Source organism: Erpetoichthys calabaricus, chromosome 1 (assembly GCF_900747795.2).
Source record: "Erpetoichthys calabaricus chromosome 1, fErpCal1.3, whole genome shotgun sequence".
NCBI classification, from domain to species: domain Eukaryota; kingdom Metazoa; phylum Chordata; class Cladistia; order Polypteriformes; family Polypteridae; genus Erpetoichthys; species Erpetoichthys calabaricus.
Window position 1 is genome coordinate 246,119,597 of NC_041394.2, and position 12,601 is coordinate 246,132,197.

The window sequence follows — 12,601 nt, forward strand, 5'->3', positions numbered from 1 at the left end:
ACTGGGCAGCAAATATAGAAGCCATAAAAACCTGGACACAAAAAAAATGAACATACACAGGCTTGGCTCGTAATAGAAGTAAAATCTTGTAGTACTTCTTTATACTCCTATTTATTTATTACAAGTGAATATTCTATTTTATGTATTTTTTTAAGGCTGAATCATGTGCCAGGGTTGATCCTGTTGATTTTATTCTGCCTAATTAAAGACAGCAATGTTAATGAAATTGGACAGTAGTTACTGATGTTTGATTGGTCCCATGTCAGATCACATACATACCTCATTCAAACTGCTTTAAGGATCACTTGGTACTGCACTGAGACCACAGTTTCTAAAGTTAATCAGTCTGGATGTTTTGGTCTGCACTAGCATGAGATTAGCATGTTCGCATCTATCAAAATGAAGCAGACTACAGGGTAAATTCCTCCAGATTTGAAAAAACTGCTTCAAAAGAACTAGGTGTGAAAACGCCTTTAAAAATAAGGAAAATTAAAAACCTTATCAGTTCCAGCATCTTCAAAGGCCTGCAGTTTCTTTCTTAGCTCTTCATTATGTTTGGTCAGACTGCTCACTCTTTCCCTGGCTTCTTGCACATTTTTCTCCAGATATTCTCTGTCCTCCTTTTGCTTCTCCTTCCACAGAGCAAGATTTTCAAATCTTTCTTTCATAGACATATTGGTTTGCTTTAGAGACTCTGCAACAAAGTCATATATTATGAATAATTTAAGTTCTTAGTAGTTATGACTTTCTCAATATTTTCTCAAGTATCATGTATTATGACATTCCCAAACATTAACACACTTGAGTGAAACTCGCATGCAAACAAACAAACAAACAAACAGCTTTACAAAACTACTTAGACCCCTGGAAAGCTTTCTACTCAGATTTGTAGGCAATATAGTTTAAAATCAGAAAATAAGAATAATAAAATACATACTAATCCTCAATAGTAAATACCTTTTAGCTGCAAAACCACCACCTGTGCAAAGAAAATTTCCAGTTTGTCCTAGGATTGTCATTAGGAATTAGACTGGCCTACTCAAGGGCACTCACAAATTTTATTTTTAGAACACTACTATGTAGCTTTAGCCACATGCTTTGGATTTCTGATGTGTGAAAGATTACTTTTTCCCTTTAGCTTATTTTTATTTTTTTGATGGGCAGGAAAGGAAATGGCATCACACAGCAGGTCAAATGTTAAAACAAAATGCTCCACTATATTATTTATTTTATATATATATTATAGAATATAAATGCTTAAACGTTTTGCATTATGACTTAAAACATGGAAAGAAAATAATGCCTTATTTTTCACCTTTAAGATACTTTATTTATATATAAAAATGAAAGATAGTCTGCCACATTGTCTAGAAAACTCCAAACATCTTTTTCCTATCCTATAGGCCTGTATTATATGGTATAAAGCTCATCTTGCTCACTAACATTTTACTGTCTTTGCAAAATCTGAACTGTGAAGTCACTATTGGCCACTCAATGGATCGTTTAATATTCTCTTTAATCAGTTCCTTGTTTTGAGAGATAGAGAGAGGGCCCCTGTACTGATATAGCATGTTGCCACACCTACTACACATTTAACGACCACAATGGGTGACACCTCAGCACCACACTAGTTCGAATGAAACGGAATAGTGTGAGGTTTTTTTTTTTTAATAAATACATTGGCTGGAGTGATGACTAATAATTTATAAAAAAAAAATGCAGTATTCACTTATTACTAAATACTAGTAAATAATTGTTTTTTTGTTATGCACCATACAGTACAGAACATACCAATTAAGGATATGTTAGAAAATTGCTTTTGGATTGATTTTGTTCCCACTTAAAATGTCCCAGATAATGGGGAAAAAATAAATAAAAAAAATTTAAAAAAAACTTGAGACATTCAGATCAACAGCCCATCTATTTCAATGTTCAATTCTGGGAGATTACTAAAACTAGAGTTTGTCCATTATTATGCATTAAGCCAATAACAATTCTCAAATATGTTTAAAACTTAATTCAGGGTACAAGTGAGCTGTAGACTATCCCAGCAGCATTGACTGCAAAGCAGGAACCAGTTCTGGAAATAGTGTCTGTCTATTGTAGGATCCACTCATTCATTCATACATACATACATACTTTACAAACACACATAATTTGGAATTGCCAATCAACCAGTATGCACTTGTTTGGTGATGTGGGTAGAAAAACAGAGTACCCAGGGGTTAAAAAAAAAAAAAAAAAAAAAAACCCACGCAGGCAGAATATGCAACTCCAGACAGACAACAATTGGGTGCAGTATTTAAACTCAATATGAAGGATATATGAATGCACCACTGTACTGCCCATCCAGCAACATGCTTGTGTAAAACTCAACACTGTACAAAAAGGTACAAGCGTTTGTTTACCTTATGGTCTGCACGATTATTCATATAAAATTACACTTAAATTCAGGCATGAATGACACTTTGTCTTTCAATGGCGAGTAAATGCTAACAGTGCTGGCTGCCCTTTAAAATAAAATCTGCAGAAGTGAACAATATATTTATGAACAAATGCACTTTGGTGGACAGGATATATCTTTAGGCTACAATTACACTGTGTGATTCATAGGTTTTGCATCTATGAATTGATATTGTCAATTTACCTTTGAGATCACTGTTCTCTTTAATAAGCATATTCATATGGTGCAAAGTTTCATCAAGTGTGCCCAAATGGTTGGCAGGAGTAGAGTGACCAATCAATCCATTTTGTGGGGTGGCACAACCATTGGCCATTTCACCATTCCCCAACACCGAGTTAGATGCCATTGTTTTCTTCCAAATATACTGTAAAAGAAAAATTATATAAAATAATAACTATACAATATATTATTTTTTTTAATACAGGGCTAAAATAAAATTCTAAAACATTACTTAACATATACAGATGGTAAGCCGACATGGTCAAGTTAAATGAATTGCTTAGAGACATACGTTAACAACCAAAAACCTTCAGAGTCACGCTGCATTGTACATTGCAAAATGAGTTGAACAGGAATGTGGGGAAATGAAGAATGGGAAACAAGTGAAAAAAGAAAATTGCTGCTTCAGAAAAATAAGGTGGTTATGCTTTGCTTAATTTTTAGTGTCAGTATTAGCAAAGGCTTGGACTCTGAGATTCTTAAAGGAATTAAACAGCTCAGTGGCTGTACTGGCATAGCTTTCCATGAAATTATACTCTTTCAGCCCATATCCATGAATTGGAGGAAATCTAGCAGTTCAGAACAAACCAAGAATAAGATTTTGGTGCAGTAATTATATCTTGAATCATAAGTGCAACTGGCTATTGCATCATTAAAAGGTATCCAAATGCCTTAATGTCACTATATCATCCAGTAGTAACAGTAATTAGTACATGACATTGTAGTATTAGGAAGTGGCCATATGCAGGACCAGCCCCATCATACAGGCCACTAGGCAGTCGTCTAGCAGGGCAAAACATGTGTGGTGGATTTTATAATGGGGTAGTTTGGCAGAATGTAACACCCCATCCATCTATCAAACAAAAGTACCAAGGTGCCAGACCACAAACCTCTTCAATGTTATGAACGTGTATGTTATATAATATATATAGAAAATCCCAAAAAATACTATCCCCTATGTAAGCATGACAATATGCAAGGTTTAGGTGTGACTCTTATGGTTTCACTTAGAAAGGTAAAAATGGTAGAGCTGGCCGTCACCATATGACCCCAGTTCTTACTCCTCTATAACAGCTTCCAGTTAAGTTCTGACATCATTTAAAATTTGCCTTTTAACATATAAAAATCAATGATTCAGCATAACTTACAGCTCCTGGCAATACCTATATGCAGGAGTGTACATTGCAGTCTCAAGATAAATTTAAGCTTTACATTTTAAGCAAACCTACAACTACTGTAGGTGGTAAGGCATAGCACGTATTAGCTATAAGGCATAGAAAAACTGGAATTATCTACTTACCAACTTAGCATGATTTCCACATTTAAATTGTAGCTGAAAATGTATTATTGTAGTACACTGTATGATTCCCTAATTATTAAACTATATTCAAAAAGTTTGTTTACGTAATTATCTTGAGATTTGCCATCATAATTCATTCTGTTGACAAGAATATAAGATGTATTTGATGTATCAATGAATTAACATACCTGTAACAAGCTGTATAATCTTTATTTGTATGCATTATGTAATTAGCCTTTCGTGAAGGGAGAACTGTATTTTATCTGTGAACTTGTTTTAGTGCTCTATGCCTACACTCAGTGAAGAGCACCATATAAAACTAAACTGAACTGAAATAAATGTATTATGGTCTTTTGTGAGCTGTAATCATTTTATCTATGAAACCACCCTGTAGTGGAAACATACTTGATGGTTTCTATTGCTTTTCATGGCAAACTAAGCCATTTCTGTGTGATGGAATCATGTTTGCTTTTAAAATTATTGAACAACACTGTAAGAAATGTGAGAATGTGAAGTTCAGTCCTAGGAAGTAAACACTATATGCCCTGACACACAGTGCACTAGGAGCAAGACTCAGAAGGCAGTTGGTTCATACTAAAATCCATCACTGCTGCTCTGAATTTCAGCTTGTGTCGGCAATGAATTGACTTAAAGAAATAAAACAAATGAGTGTTACAGAGTTACAGCAAAACCTGTGCTTTGTAGAATAAATCTGTTAAAAGAGCCAAATGACACAGAGTGGCAGTAAAGATGGGGTTGCATGAATAGGCCTGCAGAAACAACTGCCTGTTTAAAACAAGGCAAGCAGAGACCGAGATGCAAGTAAATTACAAACAGCATTCTTGACATGATTGTTTGTTTTGTGTTTAATTCTTTTTTGTACAGTACATTGGCGCAACCTCTGTTTTAAATGTGCTTTTATAAATAAATAATCTAATCCAAATAACCTTGACAAGTTTATCAGGAAAAACGCATGGTGACGGTAGTGCAATGTGATTGGTGCTGCACTGAATCAAGCCATTTTATGTGGCCGAATGATCTGCTACTGCACCACACAATCTGGAAAAATAGTAAAAACTGATAACTGAAAGTGGAACGTAAGACAGAAAACATAGCACTTCTGGAAATGCAAACCTGCAATATACTTGCGACAGCCTCTGCATTCCTACAACTAGATAAAGGCTTGGATACACACATTACACTAGAGCGCAGCACCATGGAATAACATTTCCCTTTACGATAAAAAGTGTCGCGTTTTCGCACTACTGTACATCAATCTAAAAACGTTCAAAACAAAGAAGAATACGATCTGTTGAATCCTCCATTTCTTCTCATTATAAAAGTAAAGTTACAGATCACCCCCATGTTACGCTTCACTTACGTATATGGAAAGTTTTGAAAGTGTGTTGATTTTAAATTCATATCCAGATCAACTGTAACCCTTCGTTCCAGGCAGATATCCTCAGTACACTAAACTGATCAGAAGGGTTTAAGATAGATGAGCATACGTTAAATTTAATGTCGGGGTACCTGAAATTCAACGGATTATCTATCCGCCAGATCCCACCTAACAATTAAAACAACTACTTTCCCTAGTCGTGCTTATCTTACTAATTCCTGTACTTTCAAGCTTTCACTTTCGAGTTGCGACGTCAGAAAAGCGGCCGACAATCAACTCTCTTATTTTTCTCGTTTAAAATCGCATCAACTTAACCCGATATACACAAGATGCTATGTTCGTTTAAAAAATGTATAGAGACTTGACACTTCTTACCAAGATCAACTACGAGGAACACCAGTCGCTGCACATACTGCGCACGTAAAATTAATCTTCCTGGAGATAAATAGAACGAACAGTCGTAGGCCTATGACCGTACGTGGCTGCCCGGTCTTCACGAGACTTCTCAGCTAAAGTAAAAATTAGGAAGACAAAGTGAAAATCATCAAACTGTAATTATTTAGTAACTGATACTTGATTTCTAGATCCTCTTAGTACAGCTTGTTAGCCGCCCGAGTCAGCTGATTCCCTTTAACAAGACTAGCCCCTTTATTGGCTGGGGAACCCCCGGTCACACAGGCTAAGAATGGTCAACTGGGTCCTAAAGTCGTACATGTTTCTTGCCTGAGAAAAATCAACGTACCGAACAACAACCTTGCCACCTTGTCTTCTGCGTATATATGAATATGTGTTTGTTCTTTAAACAGTTCCACACCAAAGGTACAATGTCAACAACATTTTGCACACATATTCCTCTTTGTCGGAAGAGACTACTTTGGAACCCATAATTTTGCCCATGGGGTAACTTTTGGGGTTAATTATTTTTACTATAGTGAGATGTAAGGACAGGTGTCTTTTCCTGGATTCTGAACCCTGAAATAAATACAATTAATTTAGTGTCTTTTGCTGCCAAATAGAAGTTAGATAGTTCTGCCTTACCTGCCCGGGGCAAGACCAGGTGCTGCTGCTAGTCTTATATATAAAGCTCAGTGTGTGTTAGTGCATGTGTGTGTTTGTTCTTTATACAGGTCCATGTTCCACACCCTTGGTTTAATCTCTACAAAAGTTGGCACACATATCCTCAGAAAGGCACTCTCCTGTATTCAAGCAAAATGATATGTCACACAAAATTTTTGTCTGTGAAAAATAGTATTTTGTTTTGAATTTAATCAATATTTATTCTTTTTGTTTTGTTAAAACTATGTCTCCCAAGAAAAGGACTACAATTAGCAAAGTGTCTGTCTTCTGCTGCCAATGAGAAGTTACATAGTTCTGCCTTAAAATTACTTACTCTGGGAACATTAGGTAATCTATAAATAAAAGCAGACTACTGCCCTTCTTTTGACATTCTCCATTAGAAACATCCTTCCATGATAATGCTGCAGTGTCCAGAAGATCAGTTTTTAGATCAGATGCTTGTTATTTGCTCCTCACTTTGAACTGTGTTAGGATCTTTACAATATCCATACAGCGATACCAAACCTCCTCTATTCTGTTTCTCTTCTCAATATGTTGATATGGAACTTGGTATCACACATTGTATTTAAAGAAATCTGAGATTTTATCTGGACGTCAGGTTTGTTATACATTTTGTTGTAATGGATTCCCATACTTGTGGTTATAAGATGCAATGATAATGAGAAAATGGGGATAATAAGAACATGTACTAACCCTGTATTCAGTAATTTGAAGTCCCTCAAAGAAGAAGCAATGTTTCCTGGTAGCTCCCCCAGGTGGACCTCAGGAAAACCCAACAGGGCTCTTCTACGGGACTACAATTTCCAACCTGCCCTGCAGGTATTCATATGGTAGTTCCCCCAGTGTGATGCTGCCACCATGCATACTAGGGGAACACATAATCCTGATCCGCAGACAGCTTCTGTTCTTTCTAACAGGCATTCCATCCTGGTAAAGAGTCAGCCTCCATCCTGGCCAGTATGCCATTCCATCTTTGACCTTCCATTATGGCCTCCTGTCATGGTATGGAACTAACACTCATCCCCTTCAAAACGTCAGTCCATCTCTATCCTGCTGTTATGGCCACCCTCTTGGGCAAGGAACCATCATCTGTACAGGTCAGGACGCCCATCCATCCCATGGTACTCGCAATAAGCAAATGCATGCAAACATTAAAGAAAAAAATCTCAGCATCTATAACTGATTGCTTATAACTGATCTTCAGAACACTGTCCCTTTTCTTGTCCTATGGCTGTAGTCCAGGACATACAGTGTTAAAACACAGGGTATAGTGGTGTGGGAATGCCAGTTTTGAAGCCTTACAAGCTTCTGCAAAAGTCTTTGCCTCTGTCTCCTCAAATTTTACACACCACATGTTCATCCTTTACATCACAAAAGGACTGCTGTGGTGCTCTAAAGAAGACTCAGCAGACTGACAAATTCACCACTACAGCCATATTTTCATTCTTTACAACAGACACATGCAGTACATTAGCAACATTATCAGCTGTTCCAAAAGTAAAACATATTTCAGGTATGATATTTCAACTGATAAGAAATTTGCTCCAAATACAAGTCTAAACTGACTGACTATGAAAGTCTATCTGACCTGGACACATTGTGTACTTCTAATAAGCCGCTATAGAGGAGAGTGCTGATGAAGAGAAAGATGCAGAGAGAGAAACAGAAGCACAGCCAGCACAACTATGCAGTGAACACCTCCAGTTTGAAAGGAAGATGTTGCAATGAGAAGTGAAGCAAAACAACACCTTTTATTGACTAACTGAACAGATTACAATATGCAAACATTCTTGGTAGCTCAGGCCACTTCTTCAGGCAAGTTTTAAGAAGGGGCCTGGGAAATATCAAAAGCTTGCATATTGTAATCTGTTCAGTTAATAAATACAACTAGCCAACCCGCATACGCCTCATGATTATGTATTGATGGGTGAACACTTCCTGAAAGACACAGTTGTCCAGATGGGGTGGGTTTGAGGATACGACTGTGAGTGAATGAAAAGATGGAACTCTGGAGAGGGCAACATACAATTGTCCATGACTGAAAACTGGTTTTGGCAGATAAGGGCATATCTTTTTGAAAGTGTGTCCCTGTGCCTTATTAATTGTCATTGTAAAGGTCAATCCAACAGGAAATTGCGTGTAAAAGTAAAAGGCAAATTTGAATCTGATGGGGTCAGGGATTCTTTCTCTCTCTCGCGCGCCTGTGTGTGTGTGTGTCTCTCTCTCTCTCTTGCGCGTGCGCCTGTGTGTGTGTCTCTCTCTTGCACGCGCACCTGTGTGTGTCTCTCTCTCTCGCGCGCACCTGTGTACTGTAAGTGAACGAAACGATGGAACTCTGGAGAGAGCAACATACAATTGTCCGTGACTGAAAACTGGTTTTGGCAGATATAGGCATATCTTTTTGAAAGTTTGTCCCTGCGCCTTATGAATTGTCATTGCAAAGGCTAATCTAACAGGAAATTGTCTGCGTGTAAAAGTAAAAGGCAAATTTGAATCTGATGGTGTCAGGGAAATCTGGGGAATAAGGACAGTTTGTGAGGTAGCCTCTGCGATTGTTGTACACTCTAGTACATTGCGGTGAATGCTGAGAACAGTCAGTCTAGTGCCTTTACAGAGACTTCTTTCTGGCATGAGGTTTCTGAGAAGCATGACGACTGAACCAATTTTAAGTTTGACTTTATGCGGAGGCATGCCAGTGGGAGTAATGGCTGCGGGTCATGGGAATAACGCCGCCGAATCGCCAGTTGGCATCGTTTATGGTCGGAACTACGACGGTATGTGATCTTCTTCGAACCTCCGACTTTCGTTCTTGATTAATGAAAACATTCTTGGCAAATGCTTTCGCTTTTGCGCGAATTGTTGGCCCTGTAGTGCGTGTGCCATGGTCGGCTGCTTAGTGAATAGTTGGTGGGCGGGGCTCGGTCTTGCGTGCATCTTGCTTGCCATGGACTTAGTGATATATATATATATATATATATAGATGTGTCATTTTGCTTCACTTCTCATTGCATCCATAATGGTTAACACAGTACATCACCCTACTACTAAAGGAAGATGTTGAAACTTACTTAAAACAGTTAATTTTAGATGTAAACCCATGACTGCACAGATGGAGAGGGAGTAATTTTATTTAAAAAGAAAATGAAAGTTTTCAAAAGTAAACAAAAGATACACTGTGTTGAAGGAATAAATGCATTACCTCAAAAACCAAACACTTACATGATCAGATTAACAGTATTTTTTCCAAGTAATTTCACAAGCTCTGATTCTGTTGTAGATAAATCAGAATCGGTAGCTGTGGAGTCTTTTGTAATGATTTAGCAATAATAATGTGTCTGCTTGTTCATCTGAAGTATATCATTAAACAAAGATAATAAAAGCTGCAATAATAGACAGAGTTCCATTTGAAACCTGCAGCTGCAGTTCTCTTTTGCTTTGTGACAAATTACAGTCAAGTAGCTCATTAGTTACTATCTCGTATGTTTTAGTCTAATAGCAATCCTTAAGTTAAGAATTAATATTAATTTGTCAGGGCAATTATGTTAAACATAAACTCAAAACATACAAAGTTATAATTATACTTTAACATGACCTCATCTATAGCTTATTAATCGGATGACTCGAAAAATGCCAGTGCACAGTCTTCTGCATGCTAAGTGGTACAAAAATAACTCGGATCCCGACTATGCCCAAATCAAGCTAAATTGTAGCTTTATTCTGTAAAATTTTTCACTTCAGTTGAGCAAAGACCTGGGGCCTCATGTATAACGCCGTGCGTAGAACTCACACTATAACATGGCGTAAGCACAAAAGCGGGATTGTGCGTACGCACAGAAAAATCCAGATGCAGGAATCTGTGCGCACGCATACTTTCACGTTCTTCTACTACATAAATCCCGATTTGCGTGAAAAGTAACGCACGTGCACGCGCCTTCTGTCCCGCCCCAACTCCTCCCAGAATTACGCCTCTTTGAATATGCAAATCAATATAAATAGCCTTCTGTGAAAAGACAATGGGAAAAGCACGGGAGAAAATATAAGAATGTCAGCGAATACCAAGTGGAGGCAAAGGAAAAACGTACTATTTGTTGGTTTAAACAGTGGTATAATCAACAAAAGAAAGCTGATCGAGTGACAGTGTGTCGGAGAAACTCGAAGGCTCAACTTCACAAAGTCGCACAGTGCCCGAAATAAAAAAGAAATCACATATCAAAGTCGCCGTGAAAAAGCGAGTCGTAGCCCACCGTCTGAGTGTCATATGAAAGCTTATTAGGGTACAGACAAAAAAAAAGACACACAGTGGGGAAAAAAGCACGAAATGTCAACTTTAATCTCGAAATTTCCACTTTAATCACGTAGTTTATTTTGCCATTAAAGTAGAACATCTTAAACTTCATCTTAAAATCGTTTAATTTACTAGTTTCTCAAATCCTATTGTAACTAAAGTGGCATGTTAAATGCTTTGTTCTGTATTTGATCTTCTATGTGCTCTATGTGTATGAATCACTACCTGCTTTTTAAACGGGCTTTCTCTTTCTCCGACAGGACACATACTCCATTACATTCTTGATATTACAGCTCTCTGAATAATTAAAATACTGAGATGTATACGTGATATCTTTTTCATGATGATAGGAATGAAAGCATGTTATTAAACATGGGAACACGGTGGCGCAGTGCTTGTTCATGTCTCACGCAAGAGGCTTGCTGCGCCATGCGCAACCTTCAGTTAAATAATTTATCACAGCAGTACTGTCTCTTTCAAACGTACTAACCTCCAATTCCTGTCCTTACTTTTCTTTCTCCAAAAACTCAATCGCCACACAATAAGCTATGTAATAGACGTGAAGCCATCTGTAAGCTTAGAACTTCGATTCTTCAAAACTTTTAAGGAACATTGAAATATCTTAGTAGTACATGTTTAATTATTATATCCGTCTTTCTTTCCAGTGTCGCGTCAGCACCAGCAATAATACAGCGCAAGGCAGGAACAATTACTGAACTAGCTAGCGCTGCGGCACCGTGCCTCACATGTTTAATTATTAACAATACAGATTATTTAAATGAAGTTAAAGTTTTATCTGTATAATATAATCAACATGTTTTGCTGCATTTCGTCTTAGAAATGAATACCGTCATCACATGTAAATACGCGCTTTATAAAGTGGCGCAGGTTGTGCAATATTATAACTGTAGTGCAAGTTTACAGTGAGGTGATTGTACTTATAAGTAAACAATTATATAAGGAGCAGTTGATGGACTGATTTAGTGTTTAGAGTTCTTGGGATGAAACTGTTTCTAAACCGCGAAGTCCGTACAGGGACTAAAGCGTTTGCTGTGGCTCAGGCAGCATCTGCTTCATGCTGTGTACCGATAATTCTCTTTCCAATCAGCTGCTGCTGTGATTTCCCACTCAGATACAGTGATATAAATACTCTGAGTGGTGCAGTGAGAGTAATGTGGAAAAAGATGATCTGCTGTGGCAGCCCTTAACGGGATCAGCTGAAAGAACATGCAGTGAGAGTTACAACGCTAAAGCAGTTATGGTATTTGGAATACTATGGCTATTCCCTGGACCATTATATTGCTACAGGTTAATTACAATCAGATGCATTACACTAATAAACAATATGCAGTTAATTTCAGTGTATTTATAAAGCCACGCCAGGAATGTGGATTTAAGAAAGAAAGAGTGATCACACAGGAACAGTAGCACTGCTTTGACACTGGGTGCCGCCAGTCTGCAAAACCGGGCGGATAAATTGCGTACGCCAAGGAATGAGTTACCGTGGAAATGTGCGTGGCTTTACGCCAAGTTTAGGTTTTATACATCGCGATTTGAGCGTGGAAAGGTTCGTATGCAACATTTCTGTGCGTACGCACCGTTTATACATGAGGCCCCTGGAGTTGATAGAAAAAGAAATACATCCAAGTATTGAGGATAGTAGTTATAAGCAAAAAACAAATATGTGGAATTGAACTGGTTTGTAGAAATTATGAATCATAGCATGCTGTATGACAAGGTCCAGCATATGAGAAAATGTATAAAAAAAGAAGAAAAAGCAATGCTTTTTGAAAGTTTCTGTAAATTCCAAAGAACCACAACCAGGTGGAGGAAATTGAGGTTGAAAATTTTTATATA

General features: G+C 37.6%; 1 protein-coding gene across 3 annotated transcripts in view; it reads right to left on the bottom strand.

The window, feature by feature from the left end:
• optn (optineurin) overlaps window positions 1–5,904 on the bottom strand; it is a 40,760-nt gene extending 34,856 nt beyond the window's left edge. For all 3 annotated transcript variants that reach the window (XM_028813661.2, XM_051931314.1, XM_028813657.2), the window contains exons 1-3: window positions 5,758–5,904; window positions 2,648–2,828; window positions 498–694 (exon numbers count right to left, since the gene is read on the bottom strand). In XM_028813661.2, coding sequence (XP_028669494.2) covers window positions 498–694; window positions 2,648–2,810 — 360 coding nt within the window. In that variant the 5' untranslated portion in view covers window positions 2,811–2,828; window positions 5,758–5,904. The remainder of the gene's footprint in view (window positions 1–497; window positions 695–2,647; window positions 2,829–5,757) is intronic.
• Window positions 5,905–12,601: the final 6,697 nt, after the last annotated feature.